At 36.2% G+C, this 23,143-nt stretch overlaps 1 protein-coding gene across 1 annotated transcript; it reads left to right on the forward strand.

The window, feature by feature from the left end:
- Positions 1 to 2,688: 2,688 nt before the first annotated feature.
- LOC128861841 (uncharacterized) lies at positions 2,689 to 14,134 on the forward strand. The gene is made up of 3 exons (XM_054100217.1): positions 2,689 to 3,036; positions 3,134 to 4,404; positions 14,027 to 14,134. The coding sequence occupies exons 2-3, from the start codon at positions 3,307 to 3,309 to the stop codon at positions 14,132 to 14,134; spliced, it is 1,206 nt and encodes a 401-aa protein (XP_053956192.1). The 5' UTR covers positions 2,689 to 3,036; positions 3,134 to 3,306.
- The last annotated feature ends 9,009 nt before the right edge of the window (positions 14,135 to 23,143 follow it).

Below are 23,143 nucleotides of genomic sequence, written 5' to 3' on the forward strand. Positions count from 1 at the left end.
TGTGCTCCTAATTCAATGGCATCATGATGGAAACCCGCTCGATTTTCTTCCTACCATGGTTTTGTGATCCGCTAATTGTAGGTCTGCTTTCTCTAGCCATTCCTTCACCTCAGACATAGTCGTCCCTCTTCTTTCGGCAATATCTCCTGTTGTTTTTGCTACTACCACTATGGTGTTTATGATGATATTTGTTGTGCAGTGAACTATGTTATAAAAATTGAAGAAAACAGAGAAAAGTTGTCAGAACTGTTCCCATATCTCACTTCCTGTTAACTGGTGTATATATTCCAAACCTTGTAGAGCAATTTCAGTTACCCGAATGATTCTGGCTCAGGATGAAAGATTTAAAGCCGTATGGCAAAACCTTCAATTTTTTTCCATTCTCGGAAAAGAGTTTAACCTGTTAAATGATTAGTTTTTCTTAGGCAACTCGATTTACTGTGCTGAATTAATTTCAAGCGATGGACTGACGATGCAAAACCGGTTTTCAGCCAAATATTGGATTCGCCGTGCAGAACGTTGGCTGAACGATTATGATAACGATTATCAGGAAGTTCAGTGTTCATGTATATGTGTTCTTATAATGTCAAAATAACAAAGAAATTTTCGTTTTTTGCTTAACTTTAAATGTAATGCAATTTTCTTTTTCGTCATGACGCACATATATGACATTAACTAAAAACTGAACTTTTGAAATTGACGCATATATACGACATAATCACTTAACAGGTTAAAAAAGGCAAATATAAAAGTATGATATATAAAAAATGTTTCATATTTCAAGGAGATATATTTAACCTTTTTTGTGAAATTTAACATGTTTTGTGTTAAGATCTTGTCTGAAAATATCCCTAGTGAAATTATTCGTCAAATAATTTTCTAGAATATTTAAACCTTTAATGAAACCCAGTCTATATGGGAAGCTTCGACTTCCCACACCATTGCCTAAATAATGCTCCGAGTTTGCAACACGAAAACAATAAATTTTATTTTATGACTCCCAAGGAAGGAATGTAAAATATTGGTTGTAGTACTGACGGGACATTACATCACTTCATGCGTTTTAAGGGGTTACATGGGTTTCGTCGGGTAAAAAAAGCCTATTTTCAATATTTTTTTTCTATGTAATTTTTGAAATTTTCAAAAAAAAAAAAAAAGTAAAACTCCTCCATTGTGACGTCATTTTCGGTGACCCCTGACAGGCTCATCAAAAATGAAAAAACAAAAATGAGTGCTTTAGTTAAGACCATTAACTCGTGCTTGAACGAAGGAAAGAAAAAAAGGTAAAAATTGGAATTTTGGCAGACATTTTTGCAAAAAAATTAAAATTTCGGTCAAATTTGCTTGATTTTTTTTAAATAGTTGTAATTGCAAAAAAAAAAATATAATAAAATTCTTCGTTCAAGCACGAGCAAATTGTATTTCGAATACCTATGCTCAACACGACTCCAACAACACTGGTAACACTACGGACTCTCGTAAGATCTATTCAGATCAGCCAGATATACCTAGCTTAACCCTCTAATGACTTCCCAAACCTTATTTTATTTTGACTTCACAAAAAAAAAAACCAAAAAAAAAAAAGTTTCCAACCTTCTGGTCAAAAGGCTGATGGATTAAAATGTTCTGCAAACTTATTCTTCTTGAAATTTTGCTATATGTATCCAAACTTCATACATTTTTTGCTGCGGTTTTCATTTTTATCCGTTATCCACTTATTCTAAAAACAGTCGAGCAAAAATTTGCAACTTTGAATTGGAATCGTTTCGCTCCAAAAATGCTGCTGCACTGCTGAGTAGGTTTCGGTTTTAAATACTTTTCAACAATTAAATCTATAATAACTTTATTCACATTATATAGAAGATTTATTGTTTGTTCACATATAAGCATTTGTGATAATTATGTATCCTTGCGGATAATTAAATTTGCATTTATGCAGTTGAATACGTGTAAACGTTAAAATGCATTAATGCCTTCACAGAAATACAATATGCGTACATATACAGAAAATTATAATAATATGTAGAAAATTAATTGCGAACCAAAAATAGAACGGCAAGGCGCAAACAATTAAAGACGAAGGGTGAAAAGCATGAAAAATATTATATTGCCTACTTATGTATAGACGCGTGACGTTTTCCTATTGCACTATCACCACCAACCCGCTTACACCCAGCGCCATACCCCACCATTCGTTATGTCCAACGGCGATTGTCAGACACTTGTATGCGCCGCAATTTGTGGCTTATTCATCAGTCTATGTCGCCTGTCGTCTGTTTGCCCGAATTGGCGCGTATTACTTCAGTCACCACCAGTCACACGCCTCTTACGCTTTTGTGAAAGCCCTATTATGCCGTGCTATGCTTGCGTGCTCTCATATGCATTTGTGTTAAATAATTTTCTGAAAAATGCACGTTTGTGAGCGGCCTAGTTTTTTTACTTGCATTTTTCGTATCCTTATTTTAATCATTTGCCAGCAACTTTAGGTGCGGCAGTAGTTCCAGTGCTGGATTAAATACCTAAACATTATGCAAATGTGCGATTGGATTGTTGGGTACTCATATCTTAAGAGAATTTTTTCCACCAATACACAGTGGCAGATTTGAAGAAAATAGCGGCATAAACTCAAAAAAAAAAAATTTAGCATTGCTATTAAATTAATATTATTTTCACAAAATAAGTGTTTTATCTATTTGAAAATAAAAATTTTTTAATTATTCATGCAGCCCCGGCCTTCTGGCAGCCCTGCAAAAGCAGCTGTTTGTGGCACGTGGCTTTTGTGTTGATTTTGCTCAAAAGCTTGTTTAACTTTTAATGCTCCATAATTCGCTTAATAAAATAGCTAGAGGTATTGCTAAATATGGAAAACATAGTTCAAGGTATGTTGATCATTAGGTTAATGTCAAAGAATTTGTACTTGTGTGTTTTGTCTTTCGTTTCGTTTGTTATTGTTGGTATTGTTTGTAGAAGAAACCTAACCTCAACGTTCTGTGATTTGTGGACTAAATGTTACCTGCTTCTCGTTGCTACTTGCAAGTAAGAATGCAATTATTTTCCGTTAAATGTTCTTAAGATGACGCCAATAATTTTGCTGCTTTTTTGCGCTTTTTTAAAATATTTGCTGATATTGCAGACAAGGTAGAGTTCAGTCACAAGGAGTTGCTTCAAATTTGGATTGATAATGGGCGCACAAGTAAAGCGCTTTCTGAGTGGGTGTTTGAAAAGATTAATGAAAATCTTAAGGCAGCTAATAAACTTGAAATAAACAAAAAATTTTCGAACTTTGTCGCTTATATATGCAAGTACATGCCAAAATGCCAAAGAAAAATAGAAAAATTCAAAGAGAAACACCAACAGTTCCTTGATTCAAAAATGACAAAACATATTGAAAGAGCTGCTGTGAAAGAGTGTTCCGTTGGTCGTCCACGGCTGACTTACGATGAAGGCAGTAGTCGTTTAAAACGAAAGATAGCTTCAGATATCGCGACTAGTCAAGGGCACAATACAGCAATGCTTTTTCATGCAGCTACCATATGCGCCAAAAAATCAAAATGTAATGAATGTACTGATTGTTCTTTAAAAGAAAATATTATCAATGTCAAGAGGAAAAGCGATTGCAATCAAAAACCAGTTCAGATGACTGCAGATGAAGCATTAGCATTTTTACTTGAAAATTCTTTCTCCAAAAAGCAGTATAACGCCATTCGAGCCATAAACCAGAAGCATGGTTGCGACATATTCCCATGCTACGACAACGTTTTTAAAGCTAAATCTGAATATAGACCCGTCGGAATACAAGCAACAGAAACTTCAGCACAAGTTTCGTTACAAAATATGCTGAACCATACTGCAAAAAGAATAATTATTTTTCAAAAAGAAGTTTTTGCTCAATTTGAAAGCATAACCGATGTGAAGTTAATCGTCACCTATGGCTTTGATGGATCGACTGGACACAGTTTATACAAGCAACAATTTGAAGAAAAGGTGCAGGACACGCTTGGCCAATCTCTATTTGTCACATCAATAATCCCTATAAAGTTATTAGATTCTTTGGGGAGAGTTCTATGGATGAATTCTAAAACTCAATCAGTGCGATTTTGTAGACCACTGAAAATCGAATTCATTAAGGAGAGCAAAGAACATATTTTAGCAGAAAACAATAGATTGAAGGACGAAATTGAAAACTTGAAACCGTACTTATTCAATAATTGGTCTGGGAGAACTGTCTCTGTTTCGTTTGATCTAAATATGACACTTATCGATGGAAAAGTTTTAAATGCTTTAACAGGAACGAACTCGACCCAATCATGTCCAATATGTGGTGCTACTCCTAAAACCATTTTGATGACCACGGATACAAATGCTGAAGTATTTAAGCCGAAGCCTTTTGCTCTGCAATATGGTGTAAGCCTATTACACGCATGGATAAGGTTTCTTGAATTTACTCTACATATTTCGTATCGGATAGGAATAAATAAGTGGCAAATCAGAGATCCAAATGATAGGGCTTTTATGGCATCTCGAAAAAAAAATATTCAAGAAAAGCTATGGAAACAAATGGGACTACACGTAGATAGACCAAAACAAAACGGAAGCGGCAATACAAATGATGGGAATACTGCTAGAAGGGCTTTTTCAAATGTTCACTTATTCTCATCTATTTTGAACTTTGATGAGGATATTCTTGAATGCTTTGGGACACTTTTGATTGCAATCTCCTGTGAATATGAAATAATATATGTCCACAAAAGTTCCAGAATTTCTGTACGAAAGGTTCAGACTTATACATGGCAAAATATCCTTGGTATCCAATGTCGCCGACGGTTCACAAAATATTGGTTCATGGATCCCAAATTATTGCTGCTTCTTCAGTTCCAGTTGGATGCTTAGGAGAAAATGCTTCGGAGAGCCGAAACAGGTTTTACAAACGGGATAGACTGTCGCATTCTCGAAAAAACAGTCGCATTAATAATTTAGTAGATGTGTTTCACCGAGCAATTGATTCATCAGATCCCCTACTTTCAAGTAAATATTTTTTGGATAAATACAACAACCACAATTATAAAAAATTGCCGTCAAAAGTACTCGAACTTCTCGCTAAACCCAATGTGAAAACTGACGACGAAAATCACGCCTTAGTAGATATCGAATATGAATCAGATTCAGATTCGGATTATAAACCCTTAGATGCATATTCATATGAGCTCGAAGCAGAAGAATATTAAATAAAAGCGATATTTTAAGTAAAAAATTAAATTTTTTTTATATGAGTTATATGGGCGGTATGAGTGGGCGTGGCCTGATACGTTTGAAACTTTTTCCAATTTTTCTAATATATATACAAATACAATCACGTGTACCAAATTTCAAGTCCTTACGGACAGTATTTTAATTTATGCCGCTATTTTCTTCAAATCTGCCACTGTGCAATAGAGGGAAGTGTACACGAGCTCAGCATAATATGGGCAATGGAGATGGTAGAGCTTCACATACACCTAGAGGCATGCAATTCAGTGTAAAGTAATCTGAGGCAGAGTTGAGCAACGTTGTGCAAGAAAACTCATTAAATTGTTGAACTACTTTTAATTTAAAAGGTCATAAACCGTGAAAGGTAAAACTAATATCTGAAAAGATATATATATATACTTATACATATATATATAAGTCGATTTGTGGGGAGGCAAAAAAATCGCCCATTGCTCTGTGAAAATCAAATTCTAGGGATCAAAATAAGAAACTTTGCCGAAGGAACCATACCTCTAAAACAAATTCTGATGTCCCCCAATTTGGGTCGAACTTTTTAGTTTCTTTTCTCATGTAAAGGCCAAAAATGGTGATATTTTGAAATGATTGTATGGGGAACTCCCCAAGGGAGTTCCAGGGGGTGTGCCACTGGCATGGGGGGATCGGCCGTCCAACGTTAGTGGGGGTCGGTCATACATTTGGACTCGATTGGAGCACTCTAAATGGGTCAAAGAGGGATTTTTCGTTCGACCCAAATTGGGGGACATGAGAATTCGTTTTAGAGGTATGGTTCCTTCGGCAAAGTTTCTTATTTTGATCCCTAGAATACGATTTTCACAGAGCAATGAGCGATTTTTAAATCGACCCGCCCTGATATATATGATATACTGTTATTCGTCATAGGACTTTATCTTGATTATCTTCCTTAGGAAAATCCACTCGTGACGAGCAAACGTTACAACATAGCTCATAGGAATTCCAGACGTACACGACACCTAAATAATATAACACTCGGAAAGTGAGGGCTTAGAGGTCTGACGTTTACGCGTATATTGTTCCAAAATACATATATGTTACGTAGATGGGTATTGGGGCTCATTAACTGTATAAAAAGAGCTCTAAATACCCGGCTATCAAGCATTGCGAGTAGCTCGTTTATTGCTCAACTTCTCAAATATTTGTTCGAAATTTTCGAGCTCTTGAAAAATTTGAGCATCTAAACCAAAAGCTGTAAATTTTATTATTATTATTATTATTATATATGTATAAGAAAAGTAGAGGAGATCCACTACTTTACATTTAAATGGAGCACTAGTGTAAACACCTTCGGCTCCTGTAAATTTTATTTGTCAATATTTCTTTAGTTTTCCATTTTTGTTTTATAGGTGTTGGCGAATAAAATTTGATTTTCTTTATTTATTTGTATACAATTAGCTTTTTCCATGCTAAGCGACCGTATATATGATACTTTTACCCTTTAGTACTCTGCATACAGTCTCATCGTATACTTGGGTGCGAAGTCTTGTTTTTCGTTAGCACCTAACTTTTAAGAATTGGTGTTCTTCTTTGTCTGCTAGCAACTTTGGTCGACCACTGTGTTATACATGGTGGTGCGTAATTAATCATCCACTCTTGTTTTTGTATCACGTTTTTACTAAATAGAAAAAATACTAAAGCGGAAAACAAATCCAAACAATCGGTTGAAATTTCAACAATTTAGTTGCGTGTGCGTGGCGAAGTCACCGATTTTCTTTCTGGTTCTGCAATCGGTTGCGTGTGTGTGACCCGAAGCTCACGATTTTTCTCATTTCTTTTGAGACTTTAAAGTGTCCACATAAGCGGACAAATGGCAACCATAAGCAGTCCTGCACCCAAATTGATCGCCTTTTTCCTCTCCTTTTCGTCCCTTCTTTTCATGCACAAATAAATATCATACATTATTAACATTTTTTCCCGCGTTCCATGTTTACTCGTCGACGATAAGCATAAAACTAAAATTGCCAACAAATCCACACGTGGTGTGTGGAGTTTGAACCGATTGTTTGGATTTGTTTTCCGTCTGTGCCCATCTTAAATCAGTTGGAATTGTGAATTCCTCTTTTGAATATAACCATCGTAGAATCTTACCGCCACCTACCTTGCTTATAAATATCTACTGATATATGTGAATATACATACAAACATATATATGATGCGTATGCATGCAGCAGTGGCGAGCAGCCGAAAATGTAACGCTGTGAGCTTATAACCGAAGAGTTATTCACCTAAGCTGACCGAGATCTAAACTTTTCTAATTTTTCTGTTTTGAGTATTTGCATATTTACCTCATTCACAATACCTGCATACCTGCACACCTGCACATAGGGGAACAAAATTAAAGGATGAGGAAGCATCAGAATCGTCGAGTGCAGTATAAGGTTGACTTATAGTATATGCAAATATGCATTCGTGTGTGTACATACGTGTTGGTGGAAGCATGTCGTCAACGTATACTTCACTAAATATAATACCACGTCATTGCATGGTCGGAATTTGAATTTATTTCGCATATCACTCTGATTGCGATTAGATGTTGGTTTTGTTCTGTTGTTGCTTTTTTTTTTTTTTGTTTTGCTTTTCCAATCGGCGCCACTTATTATGTGCGCAGGCGTTGAGAGAGTCTAAAAGTTGCTATAATTTTATTGTGTCTCTACTTGTTGTAGCTGTTTTTGTTTTGTTTTGTTATGTTTTACATTGGAGCACAAAAGAAAAATGCCGGGTAATGTCCGCAAAGCAGTATGGCGTATCGCTCATCGCAACACCTCAGTAACGGATTGCTGAGCGTATGTTTTGCGTGTTGTTTTCTGTTTACTATCTCATTCTGCGTGCGTTCTCTGCATTCTGCACTTACATAGTTGTAGGCAATTTCCCATCTATTACAATTTGTCCTAAGTTGACTATTCAGACACAACATTCAGTGCTGCTAAATGCTTTTTCACTGTGAATATATGTATATATGTTTGTATAAATTCAATGATCAGCATGACAAAGGTTTGCTTAATAGACTTCTGTTGCTTAAATTTGCATTATATCCCTTCTTGGCTGAACTCAAATAACTAGGGTTTAAAAAAATACTAAACTCCATTTGGTTATTAAGTGCACTTGCATTCACAGGCCTCTATGCATTGTCTACATGAAATTATGTATTTATTTTTCATTCCTCTTTAATTTGCACATGCTTAGTCATTTTTTAATCATCATCGCTACTCCTTCAACCAGAAATTTTTTATGTATGTATAAAGTTGCAATAGTATGTGATGGTTTATCCAGCCGAGTGGGTTTTATAAGTTGTGGCCGACTCACTTATGAGTAAGTTAACAAATAATTTCATTCATAATTTCTACAAATTTTTGTTCAAGATTTCAACATTCGATTGAAGTCTTCGCAACAACATCTGCAAATGCTGTTTTCATGATTTATTTAAGAAAATAATTTTATATTATATTTTTGTTTGATATATAATATAGGGTTTTAGGTGTTATTTTGGTATTCAAAGAAAAATGCTGTTTTTTAATATAAATGATCGGATGTTTATTTCATTATAAAGGGAAAAGTATGCCGTTAATATATATATATATAATTGGCGCGTACACCCTTTCTGGGTGTTTGGCCGAGCTCCTCCTCGTATTTGTGGTGTGCGCCTTGATGTTGTTCCAGAAATGGAGGGACCTACAGTTTCAAGCCGACTCCGAACGGCAGATATTTTTATGAGGAGCTTTTTCATCGCAGAAATACACTCGGAAGTTTGCCATTGCCTGCCGAGGGGCGGCCGCTATTAGAAAAATGATTGTCTTAATTTTGGTGTTTCACCGCGATTCGAACCAACGTTCTCTCTCTGAGTTCCGAATGATAGTCACGCACCAACCCATTCGGCTACGGCGGCCGTTAATAGTGGAAAATAATATCAGGAAAATGACCACCACGACGACGCTTACAGGACAATATCCTTTTCATGAAATTTTCCATAACCGAATTGCAAAGTGGCTGCCCTATGTTCTCGATAGCCTCACGAATTCCATCTTTGAGGTCTTGAATCGACCCTGGGATGTTGGCGTAGACCTTCTTTTTCACATGGCCCCAAAGAAAAAAGTCACAAGGTGTTAAATCACAAGATCTCGGTGGCCAATTGTGATCACCTCTTCAAAAGATAGCACGGTCCGGAAACTTTTCCCTTTAAAAGATCAATACTTTCGTTCCTTGTGTGGCACGTAGCGCCGTCTTGTTGTCCAGATTAATACCGTCCAATTCCGGCCACCAAAAATCGTTAAGCATCTCTCGATGGCGCAATCCATTCACCAATAACACCAGTTATTGAAAAACCCTTTATTAACATTAAAGTGGACTTCTCACAACTACATTCTCAAATATGTGCGCCTTCATTATTTGATAAAAACAAAAATTATTTGTATTACCTACAAAGTTTTTGTTTAAGATTCCAGCGAAGTTCCCACAACTACTTCCTCAACTACATAGTTGCAATTTGGTTTCCATGAGTTTGTTAAAGAAATTATTTATGTTATATTTTTGCTTAAAATTTCAACATTCAAGTGGACTTCTCCCTGGTTTTTTTGAGTTAAACAAAAACAAACATTTTTTTATATTATCTACAAAATTTTCTTTAAGATTCAAGTGGAGTCCTCGCAACTATGATACTTCCTTAACTGGATTATCAGCTATATTTAAAGTTTTTCAGAATTGTAACACAGGTCGACAAATTTTGTTTAAATTGCAGACAATCAGTTAAGCTACAATTTACCGAAGGACAATTTAATAGTCCGGTTTAGAAAAGTTAGTTGGCCGTTATTTGTTTCTTTTTTCTTCGTTTTGTTTTTTGCTGTTGCCTTGCTACGGAGCTAAACCTGAGTAATTTTTGCCTAAAGGGTACTTAAAAATTTAATTACTGGCATGTGAGCAATATCGTATCGGAAGCCCTCTTTTCAACTGGCTGCTCTTTCTTCGCTCATCGAGTGTCGGCTCGTTAATCTTAATTGTGCTGTCACGACACAAAAACAAATATTGCAATCACGTATGCAACAACAATAATAAGCACTACTTTACTACATAGCATTGTGAAAAAGTAGTTGTGCTGATATATGTATATAAGAAGAATAATCATCTCGGGAAACTTACAACAACTATTTCGAGTAGCGCGCTGAGAATATCAGTATCAGCAACAGCAAGAGAGCAACAATCAAGCATCGTTGTCAATGGCTGATGCTTTCGCTTGAGCAGTAATAGCACCAAAACAGCATGAAAATGTTATCGCGATTGCACGCCGTGAACTGTAAATACTCGGTTACTTAACTACTATCGGATACTTATCTATGTATTTGTTTGCAAATTTTTGTGTAACTTTGATATATGCATTCATGTTTAGTTGTTGGTGGTGGCATAATAGTTTTTTGAGTAGTGAAGGGAAAATCTATTGAGTAGTACTTAGAGGCGCCTCTTAAGATGTAACTGCTTCTTTTTTTGCTGAGAAATATGTAATTTGAAATTTATTAATAATGAAAAATAAATAAATTATCTAGTAAAAAAAGTGTTTAAATTCGGGGGATTCGAATAACTACATTGAAGGACTTCAGGTTATATACATCAGCTTATGTAGAATAATTTGTTGTTGTAGTTTTTTCGGAATTTGTATTTATTTATAACTTTTCAAAAATTAAATTGTTTCACTAGCTTTATAACAAGAAAATTAAAAAATCAACAAAAATGTGGTGTGAGAAAAGTCTACACACATCCTTCTGATTTGGCTTAAACAGAGCTGGCATTGAAAAAGTAGTTTTTAAGTACCGTCATTCGAAAATTTCAGTTGATTAATCGTCGTTCATATGACAAACTTGTGATTGTTTATTTCATGGTTTGCCGCCGTTCTTATCAAGTGGATATAATCATGGGCCCGAGAAAAGCAATATCTTCTGATTTAGGAAAATTAGTGTTTAACCACAGAAAATAAAATAAATCTTAAATCGACGAAGTTACTAATTCGTATTAAAATGAGAAGCGGGCCGACCGCCCAAAGAAACTGTCCCGAAGCTCGATTTTAAGAAAAGTCGACAAAAATCCGAGAGTTAGTGCTCCGAAATTGGTGCAATATATCGTGAAGACATCTGGAAAAAGTATTCATCCAAGAACTATTAAAAGATATCTTAATAATAGCGGATATTTCTTCAGGATACCACGTAAAAAGCTGATTTCTGATTTCAGAAAAAACGGTCCCTTCGGCTTGAACTTTCACGGGCAGGTATTGGGAATGGAATGGATTTTTGGTATAAAGTTTTATTTGCTGATGAATCCAAGTTCAATATAAATGTATTTGGTGGTGATGGCCGGACTAAAAAGATGTCGTTGGAGAGATGACTTTTATAGAAGCTAGTATGATGGGGTCTTGGGCAAGAATGGGGTTTCCTTCAAAACAACGACCCTATGCATACTGCACTAATTGTCATCAAGACAACTAAATACACCGCAGCAGAATAAAAAATTGGCAAAAAATGCTTTTAAAACGTATATTTTACCCTAAAAAATTAAAATAAATTTATAAAAAAATTGGATAAATTTTGAAATCATGAATTTGTTTTAATTTTTTCAGTTGACTTGTTATAATCCTCAAGCCTACAAATAAACCAACATTTAGAAAAATTGACGAGAATACCGAAAACACTTGGATAACTCGACACGGAATCACTCTATAGCATCTTTCACGTATTTCTTCAGAACTTATGACGTTGTGTTATTATGAAGATTAGGTTACGTTACGGTCACTCCCCATAAAGTTGCAGAGGGAACCCACTTAGGTCTGTAGGCGAAGAAGTAAGAGTTTAGTCAGAAATATCGTGGTATGGCAAGAGCGGGACAGTGGCAGAGGAAGTGTTCAACGCTTTTCACCTCCGTCTTGTTCATGCAGCAGCAACAGATGCTATGAGAAAGCGACCCCATAAGTTTCACATGTCGATGGTTTTCGAGAAAAGTGTCATAATTCAAAAATACAAAATACTGAGTTGGGTCAGTTTTCTAGAGAAGTGACGCGCCAATTCGATCACCTAACGCCATCTCTCAGAATTGCTTCAAGATTCGCTTATGACGCTTTTCCAGATAAAAATATATAAATTCTGTAGTTGATCTTTGCTTTTAACGGCAGAATTCCGAATTTTGAGTTAATTTTGAGTTGTGTCGCTTTTCTCGAAAACCATCGATGTGTTCCCATTAGTCAGTGCCCGATCGTGATACCATCCAATATTCTATTGAAAGGCTTAACTCTAGGCTAATGAGGGATCTAATTCTGTGCTGCCTTTATCTAGGTCAAACCCATCTAATTATCTCACAAGTTTTCGTGGTTCATCTACTGTTGGCTTGCAGGAGGTAGACCGACCGGTTCCAGAGCTTGTTTAGGGATAATCGTATACCCACATACTACACAGAATAGACTGATTTATTTTCAGTTATCCTCCTAGACAGCTCATCCGTGCCGCAATTACCAGGAATGTCCCTGTGTCTAAGCATTAACTCATTATGAAGTATACAAAAAAATATTCAATCGCCGTTGCGTTTCAATGGTTTACATTTTAAGTAATTAAAAAAACATTTAAATAGATTAAGTAAATTTTGCGCAAAGTATTTCGGGGAGCAATACCATTCACAAGTGTCTTTCATTAGTTTCCATTCAGCGGTTTCAGTAAAAGTCCTGTTAGTTTAAAAATGTGGATATGTTTTAATAATTCATAATAGACAATACAGCCAGAAAAATAATGTGAGAAAGCAAATTCCTTATATTCGTGAATAGTTTTGTCCTTAACTGTATATATTCATATAATATTATGTGGGTTGGTCCTTGGCCTTTGTTCAGTGCCAGAATCTCTGCTGCAAAATGAAAAAACAAAAAAAAAAAGACACTAATAAAATTACAAATTTCCTGATGCATAGTTCAACGTTCAATTTGTATGTCAACTCGCCTAAGTGTATGCAATTATTTTGTAACGTTACACCGCACAGGCGGGTTGTTAAAAGTGGTCAACAAAATTTGCGTTTGCTGCATATGGACCGATTAGCCTTCAAGCGGTTTGAGCATGTTGAGGGCGGCAAGTTTGCATGATTGATTTTTTGCTGCTCACTTTTAAATGAAACACCGTTGATATGGAATAATGCAATATCGTCACTTACGTGAAAGTTTGTAACTAGCGCGGCATATTTTAACTTTATTTTACTTGTTTTCTACCTGTCCACCATGAGGCGCGTGCAACCTTGATAGGTTTCAAATGAATCTTTTCATGTATATGAAAGCATACTTATCAGCAAGCAACAATCGAAGATAAAATCTCGCACTGGGACATACCTGTAATAGTACCAATGGTCTGGGGTAATGATGGTTACATTCTGATCCTGGGTCTACTAACACAGCATCCGTTTCTTAATGCATTCTCATTATTTTAAATGTCCGCGTAAGGTCAGAGAGAAGGCGCCACTGCCGCGTATAGAGCTATGTTTAGTTGGTAGCATCTCTGGGAAGAACACACACCAATCGAGAAAGTCGAGTGATTTTACACTTCCATTCCGACAAACAGTTTTTTATAGCAATGTGACTCATATTTACCTAAATAAAATTACCTGGCTTAAAGTGAGGATCTGAAAAAAAAAAGAAGTGAGGATCTGAGATATCGTTGAATCACAAATGCTCACTTTTTATGTACTTTATGGGTTAAAATTATTAATCGAATATTTTTTTAAATATAATGCTACACAGAATATTACAGTCAATGAGCAGGAACTGTTGAATGGCATTTATATGCTGACGCAAAAAGTCATACAGCGTGCGAGATTATCCGTTTTCCATTTAGAAAACATTCATTGACCACAAAAAAATATAAAAAATGGATATTTGTGAATTGTGCTTAAAGATCTTTTGGGTCGTTCTCACCTTGGCCATTTATACGGACCTTTTTTCTGTGAGAATATGCGAAACAGCTAGTCCACTTCGCTAGGCTACGACGTTCGTCCTCCTACGAGCCAACATTCCGCGTAATTTCTACTCGAATAATTGCTAATAATTCCGTCCGGATTTTGTTTTATTCAAGGCAGCTGCGACGCTCATAGGCACTGCTAGCATAAAATATATTTCCGAATAAAGTCAATAAAAAAACTTGTGTGTTTTGTATCATGTCACAGTTGTATACATCATACATATCGCACACATCCATACACATACATACCATGAAACATCCTTTGTGTGAAAATATGTACTCCACTAGTAGTTACGCACAAAGGCGCACTGTGGAGGAAATGTGAAGTGTCCAACATGTTCTATGGCCTCTACTTCTTGCTCGATTTTCAGTTTGTTTATTTTTTAAATATTTCACATTTGAAATTCCTGTTGTCGCTACTTTTTTTTTAACAAATATTTTTTATACTTATATAGGGTTTTTCAATTGGCGCGGGTCGATTTTGGCGCCCTGTGGCAGCCATTTTATTTTGGTGACATCTGTCAAATCTTTTGTTTATTATTCAGTTGTTTATGCCAAATCATCATGGCAAGTTACACGATTGAACAGCACGTTCAAATGATAAAACTTTATTATCAAAATGAGAGTTCATTAACGCAAACGTTGCGCGCATTACGCCCATTTTTCAGTAGACGTGGTGGCTCTTCAAAGTCGACTCTTCAACGTTTGTTGGCCAAATTTGAGACGACCGGGTCAGTAAACAATCAGCCAACACCCGTACGTTCAAGGAACGCAAGATCAGCCGAGAACATTGCCGCGGTCCGTGAAAGTGTACAGCAGAACCCGAATCAGTCTCTTCCTCGCCGTGCACAAGAACTTGGCCTTTCGCAGACTTCAACTTGGCGAATTTTGCGTCGGGACTTGGGCTTACACCCGTACAAGATCCAACTGACCCAGGAGCTCAAAGTTGATGACCATAGACAACGCCGTTTGTTCGCTGACTGGGCTTCGAATCGTTTGGAAGAGAACCCCAGTTTGGGCGAAAAATCATCTTTAGTGACGACGCGAATTTTTGGATGAATGGCTGTGTTAACAAACAAAATTGCCGTATATGGGACGACACCAATCCACACGAGGTTGACCAGGTGATAATGCATTCTCAAAAAGTTACCGTTTGGTGTGGATTTTGGGCCGGCGGCGTCATTGGTCCGTACTTGTTTGAAAACGACGTTGGTGAGGCGGTCACCGTCAACAGCGAGCGCTACACAACGATGATAACCAATTTCTTATGGCCCATATTGAACCATATGGACCTAGACGACATGTGGTTCCAGCAGGACGGCGCTACGTGCCACACAGCAAACGCCACGACATTCCATTTCAACATCTACCCGCCCTTATTGAAAAACCCTTTATAATATAACATAATGCAGTGTTATCTGTTTTTTTTTTTTGAAGAATTGATATAGTACAAAAAATGTTATTAAAACAAAATGTTTAACAAATAAAAATTTATTAAGGAAATAAAAATATTAATTAAAAATTTCAAATCTTTTATTTCCTTTATTTCTTTAGAAATAATTTTTCATTCAATATACATACATACAATCATCATCACACACCTGTGCATATATACATACATACATATATATGTAAATACCTACTATAATGGATAAAGTGAGTAGTATCACTTAACATAACCTTTTGCCTCAAAACGCAGATGAACGCAATGTTAAAAAAATTGGCCATGTTGTCGCTATAGTTTTATGACACCTCCGGGAGACAAGTAAATGGTTTATATGAAAAGCTTTTCCATAGCAATAATGCTCCCGGATATTTGCTGCCGCGGAGCGACCGCTATCAGAAAAACCTTTTTCCATCATATGGTATTTCATGCCCACGGCGCACGTCGAGTTAGGGATCAACCGAATGGTAGTCACGCTAAAACCCACCCAGCTGCAGCGCTCGAACTTTTAAACTGAAATTTCTTTCTGCGGTGATGTTTGTATGCAGCAGTAAAAAATCTATATTCTGGTTTGCATGCACGTCGAGCGTGGGTACATATGAATACCACATGCAAATAGGTATGCAGTTAAGATTAAATTGCCATAATTGTTTATAAAACTGCACCTATGTGCTATTTTGCCACTGCTAAAAAATATATGTATGTGTTTGTAAACAGCTATTACTGGTAAACAATGAATCCTTTTGCATTCAATTTGCATGTGTTGAAATTAAAAGCACCTACATTTGCCTCATAATTGTGCAGATACCGAAGTGACCATGTTTAGACATGTCCCTGTTGTTAGTATCTACTAGCAACGAATACCGCAAAGTTTAGCCTTACAATTAATTAAAGTTTAAATGAGAAATTACATGCAGGCGTTCAATTTTAATTGAAATGAAATGTTGCGCTCTTGAAACCATTTTTATTACTTTCATTGTTTGATTGATAGATTTTTATTACTGCGTACAATCTATTTACAAAGTTTATTGGCATACGCTTGTGGGCACTTAATGAAGTCACTTGCATATAAAGAACTTCCAAGCAAGTGCTTTATAATAATTGTAAAAGTTATCGCTGTTTGTGTGGAGCCCGTTTCTGCAGAAGTCTCTTGCGGTGATCATCACAAGTCCTTGGAGATTCATCTAAAATCAATCGGAAAAGAGAAATTAGTTGTATTAACAGATAATCTTTTGCCTGATTGAAGCTTTTATTTTTCAAAATTAACAATGTGGCGGCATCAGGAAATATTTTTCAGGTTTTCGAGAAAAAAAAAAACGAAAATTTATTGTTAAAAAAAACTCGAAATTTTGAAAAAAAAATCCTTCGATCAGGCACGAGTATTTTATGTTTCTCCACACAAGTAAACATTTTATTGAAGTCGACCAAGCGGTTTTTAAGTTACAGTGATCACCAGTTTGCTATCGACATCCGGAGCACCCAGTGACCTTTGTTAACTGTTGAATAACTCGAAAAGTACAAGGTGGGCCATATAGCGTTTGCTTTTTGAACCACCTCATTTTTTGAGAATGGTAACACAAATGACATGTCAAATGTGTTCATAATTTACTTAAAGGTTTGACATTTACGAAATGGGACGCTATACGCTTGAACAAAATTGGGAAATATTGAAAACATATTTCCAAAGTGGGGAGTCTTCTTCTTCTTTTCTGATTTTCACATCGGTGGCTACGTCAATAAGCAAAATTGTCGGATTTGGGGCTCAGAAAATCCACACGTTACTGTAGAGAAGCAAATGCATCCACAACGCGTCACTGTTTGTTGCGGTTTTTGGTCTGGCGGCATCATTGGGTAATTTTTTTTCGAAAATGAGCGAGGAGCTGCGGTTACAGTAAATGGCGAGCGTTACTGTGACATGCTCAACGAGTTGTTTCCAAAAGATGAAGAGGATGACATGGACGACATTTGGTTTCAACAGGACGGTGCAACTTGTCACACTGCCAAAGTTACACTCGAACTTTTGGCTATCGTTTTTGAAAACCCAATAATCAGCCGAAATTCCGATATCAATTGCTCGCCTCGGAACTGTGATTTAATCCCGTTGGACTATTTTTTGTGGAGAGCCGTTAAGGACAAATTCTATGCGAACGATCCAGAGACGATTGATGCTTTAAAACACGAAATCGAAGTTGCCATTCATGAAATTGGAGGCCAAACAATCGAAAATGTGTTTAAAAATTGGGTTGATCGAATGACCCACTGTAAAGCAAGGCGTGGCAGTCATTTGAACGATATTCTTTTTCATTCATAAATGACAATGTTCAATCTTCAATATAAAAAATATAAAAAGTTTGAAAAAATATTGATTAGTTTTTTTTTTTATAGCCGATTCAAAAAGCAAATTTTACATGGCCCACCCTATATTTGTCGGATTCAGTTCAAATTTTTACACAATATTTTTCTGATATTATACTTTAGGAAAATGCAATTTTTTGAAAATTCTGACTACCCCTTCATAAGTCCTTTTACCTATGAAAATCATAAATTCTTTTACTTCATGTAAAAAAATTAATACAATGCGAAGAACCTTCGGAAAATATACTCAAGAAGAAAGCAAAACAATAGTCAAGTCATAAAAAATGCGGGCGAAAGGGGAAAGTACGAGTATACATTAACATTTTGTTGAAAATCCTTTTTGCTTTATTACTGCTGCATTCTACAACATTCAACAGGAATAGATTCAGCCTTTTTTAATAACTGATCCAAATTTGTGATATTCTGCGTACTGAGTGCAGTTTTTCCGTCGTTCCAAAGATGTTTTATTAGATTTAAGTCGGCACTCGAAAATGCCCAGTGAACGAATTGCATCCGAAAATCTTTTTTGCTTCACGAGCAGTGTGCTTCGGATCAGTGTCTTGGCGAAATTTCCGATACAGATAAATTCTCTTCAGCATCGAAATTACCTTCAATACATCGCGGTCCGACACCGTTCCACGAAAAGCAGCCCGACGCCATTTTGGAGCCACCCCCGTGCTTTAGTCGAACTTGAGGTCGAATACTGCACGTTTTGGCCGCGACAGTTTATGCGTCCTGGGAATTTCGTTCGCAATTTTTTCATACATAGGTACGTTGTGTGGCCAGTATCACTGTCCTGTAGAAAGCACATATTGTTCCAAACCATTTGATCTAATTCTGGTCATGTAAAAGTTTGCTATCATTGTAAGGTAACGTTCGTCGGGCACAGCAACAACATTACCGGCACCAGTTTCGAAGAAGTATGATTCTACGTGTTTGGTTATTTTCTTTGTGTTTTTTCCCCCTGTCTGGTGTCACAACGAATGATTTCCGATTATTTGTACAAGTGGGGCTCTCGCATGGTCAGCCATTTATCTAATCCTATGGTCCGATGACGTTGCCGGCCATCCCAAACAGTGACTCGTTGTGGGTGCTTTGTTTCTCTTAAATTACGAGTGAATTTTCAATACCTCAAATATGAGAGGTTTGCTTGTTAAAGCAACCGTTAGTGCCTCATCGCTCATGATGACACAATGATGTAATACGCTCAAAGCACTTCTTGCAGAACAACCCTCTTTTACGCGTAGCTCTACTGAGTATCGCTTCTTGGCTCAGTTTGTCAAAGCCTGAAAAAAAATCTAACGCAAAAAGTGCTATCAAAGATCTGCTTCATCCTTGGATCTCCCCATATATGATACCGCGTTGTCCTCACCAAATACAAGATCATTCGGTGTGCGTTCGATTTGGCTCTCGACGTGAAAGAATGTCTGTTTTACCATGTTTTTTTTGCTCTTTAGATTATTAAAGTGGACCTTTTTTTTTGTTTTTTTGCCCGTGCTTCTAAGTCATTCCCATGGTTTTGAGATGCTTTGAAATGTGTTGTTAAGTCACTCTCAATGATTCAGCCTTGCATTGCACCCGAGTTTTCAATCAATTTTGCATCTTTGACACATTTCTGTCTCCTTGCGGTATGCGGGTGTTCGTCATCAAAATCATCGCTGTTGAAGTGTTCATACCACCCATACAATCCACTGAGTTCGATGAATCTCAGCTGTAGTTTTTTCGGTTAGATCTGCTTTCGTTGAAAGTAAAGTTGTACACCGAATAATTGGCATCTCATAAGCCGTCGCTCTGTAAAGCTTATATTAGCTGCTTAAAGAGAAAAGAGAAGGAACGCGAGGTGGGCATGGTGCCCGATTCACTAGAAGTGAATCAATTCCCTGCTGGATTATGCCGCTTTCCACGTAGTTCAATGCATGGGTTGAAATCAATAAAATGCATTTGTAACATTTCGCCGTAAAATTATAACATTTTACAACTACTCAACTCATTCCTGTTTTTAATGGTAATAAATCAAGTTGTAACTAAAATATTATATATGATTACACATACACCTGTGTTCAAATAAATAGTAGCGCGACGAATTACCAAGTCTTAACAATTTTTTTATAAAATTATTTTTTCAATTTTGTATAAGATTATTTTGGCATTTTTGTTTTTATGGAAGCACTAGCAATACCCGCTAGGGGTTGCTACGCCTCAATAAATAAAATATAAACAACCAATAAGAAAAATATGAAACAAATTTATTTTTGTTAATTTTTTATCTTAACGCAGTGGGTGAATATCATTTCTGACATAGATGAACAATTCGTGCGGAGTACCAAGTCTATAATTAGTTGGCCATAGGAAAAGCGAAGATTTTTTAAGTTCCATCCGCGCGTTACACATATGTCTCATTTTTTTTTTTTTTGCTGGAATGTTGGTACAACACACCTCTATAATGTCGCAGCGTTTGAGCGTGATCTGTCAATTGGCTTGTTTTTGGCATTTAATTATAACAGTCAACCGCAGGTGTGCTTTGCGATTTCCACTATGAACAAAAATATCGTACAAATAATTTGTCTTAAGTTTCGTGTTTTGATTGGGATTTCGTGTGCCGAATCGTTGAAAATACTGCACATTCAACACAATTTTTAGCCACTTGAAATTTACTGTTAAACTACATACTTGAAGTTTTCTAAAGATTTAGATTTAAAAATTGAAAAGTTTGATGGTTTTTTTTTTTTGATTTTGTTAAATTTTTGGGAATTTCCTGTTGTTGCGAAATTAGCTACACTTCTATAAAATTATAAAAAAAATTAAATACAAATAAAAAAAAAAGAATAAGATTGGTAATACGTTACGCTACTAATATTTTCAGCACAGGTGTATACCTATGTATACAATCTCTTAAGTATAATTTTATATACATCTGTGCTCCTAATTTAAGAGCTACTTGTTTCTATATCGCTTGGTGGTGTCCCTAGTTGAGAGCGCTGGCGGCCAATCAATTTATAGTTGTTGATTGTGATTTATAGGCACCGCGATACTGAAACATATGTATGTAATATATGTATGCATATGTGTGCGTACATAAAGACCTACATGTACATTCATCGAAATGTATTTTAAATAAAAGAAATTACTTAAAAGGAAAATAAATTTTACTTAAACGAGTTATTCAATTATATTACCAGTTACGCCAGGGAAGGTTTGCGTCTGGTCCTTGTCTTCCCTACTTTACTTACTGCTGCCCTGATCTCTTTGTTGAGAATTTATTTCACAAAAAAAAAAATATTTAATATATGCCGCTTTAGCTCAATAAATAATTTTTTATATTTCTTAATATGTTTTGATAAAATTATTATTTTGCGAATGTTTCGTACTTTAACTTCCACTACAAGTGCGTAATCACTCTTCACAAAACAGAAACACATACCGCATGTTGTTGTAACAGGATAAACATTCCGCATAAATGTTTGGGGAATGCTGCTGGAGTGACAGATCGCCTTGGCCGGATATATAAGTAAATCCGTGCCATTCCGATATTGTGAAACCGACTACTGTAGTGGTGCTAGACTCCATCACTGCTTTAACGCTTACCTTGTCCTCCATGCCTGCGGCTGCGTAAGCGTAAAGAATAACACTGATGGAACTAATCATGACGCGTTTTTTTTATTATTAAATAATCTAGGCACTTAATGTAATAATATGGAAAATTTGTTTGTGGTTAGTGTATTTTTAAACTGAGCTTAAGTCGGAAAAAATGAGCATTTATATTTAGTTTGACTGGAATGCACTAAAAATCTGGCCCTTAATAGCGCAGCTGATCGCCAAGGGTAAGCAGTCACAGGCAGAAATCAGAAAAAGGAGGATACTAAGGTTACAAAGGATTATTCCCATAATACTCATACAAATTAGAGACCAAAGCCGTGGTGGATTGTATTGTATTAAAAGTATATCTACTAACATTTTTTCATTGCCGGTATCCGTTTTCTTTTTTCTATTGACTTTTTGATGATTCAAAACAATCGAAAACACAGTTACACGCCAAAAGTCATCGTAATACGCCAGTAATTATTACTAACTAAATACAGCGGCCGCCGTAGCCGAATGGGTTGGTGCGTGACTATCATTCGGAATTCAGAGAGAACGTAAGTTCGAATCTCGGTGAAACACTAAAATTATATTATAAAAAGTTTTTTCTAATAGCGGTCGCCCCTCGGCAGGCAAAGGCAAGCCTCCGATTGTGTTTCAGCCATGAAAAAGCTCCTCATAAAAAAAAAATATCTGCCGTTCGTAGTCGGCTTGAAACTGTAGGTGCCGCCATTTGTGAAACAAACACCCAAACACGTAAAAAGGGTGTACGCTCCAATTATATATATATATAAATGCAGTACGGACTAAGCTGGCTATTCGGCTTTCCTAATTACGGATTAAGGTATTAAGTAAGCTAAAAAATGCAGATAGTCTAGATGTAGTTATTTTATATATTCTAAGGTAATTTTCATCGTATCGACGTAAAAATTTAGTATATAACTTTGCCACACCACTTTTAATAGGAACACAAAAAACAAGAAAGAATAGGCCAGCGAAGAGAAAAAGAGCAACAGGGTTCGTATTGCCAGTTGAAGGTTAATGCACGTGTGTATGCGAAAAGTCACTTATACGCCATGTGATCCTTATGTTTCTGCCTTTCTACGGCATATATCCCTGTATACAGTATGTTGCTATGCTGGAAAAAAAGTTAATGGGAGAGTAGCAATTGAGAAAAAGATTAAAAAAAAATCAATAAGGTGGTGGCGACGATGTCAACATCAAGAAATTCAAGTTATCCGAAGGGTAGAACAACATGAAAACAAGAGCTGGTGGCTGGTTTGTTGGCTGTGTGTCTCAAGTTTAATACGATGCAACAACTACCTAAAGTAGAAGCTAACTAAGCATTTTACATACCTACATACTCGTAGGCGCATATATTTATATCTAAAAAGTGTATATGTATGCATGTTTACATACCAAAATACAACAATATCAACGACTACCTTTAACACTTAGAGTTTGTTGCTTTTGATGTTAACCTTGACAGTTTACTGTCAAAACGCACTTGTGAATTTCAGCG

Source organism: Anastrepha ludens, chromosome 4, assembly GCF_028408465.1.
Source record: "Anastrepha ludens isolate Willacy chromosome 4, idAnaLude1.1, whole genome shotgun sequence".
NCBI lineage: Eukaryota > Metazoa > Arthropoda > Insecta > Diptera > Tephritidae > Anastrepha > Anastrepha ludens.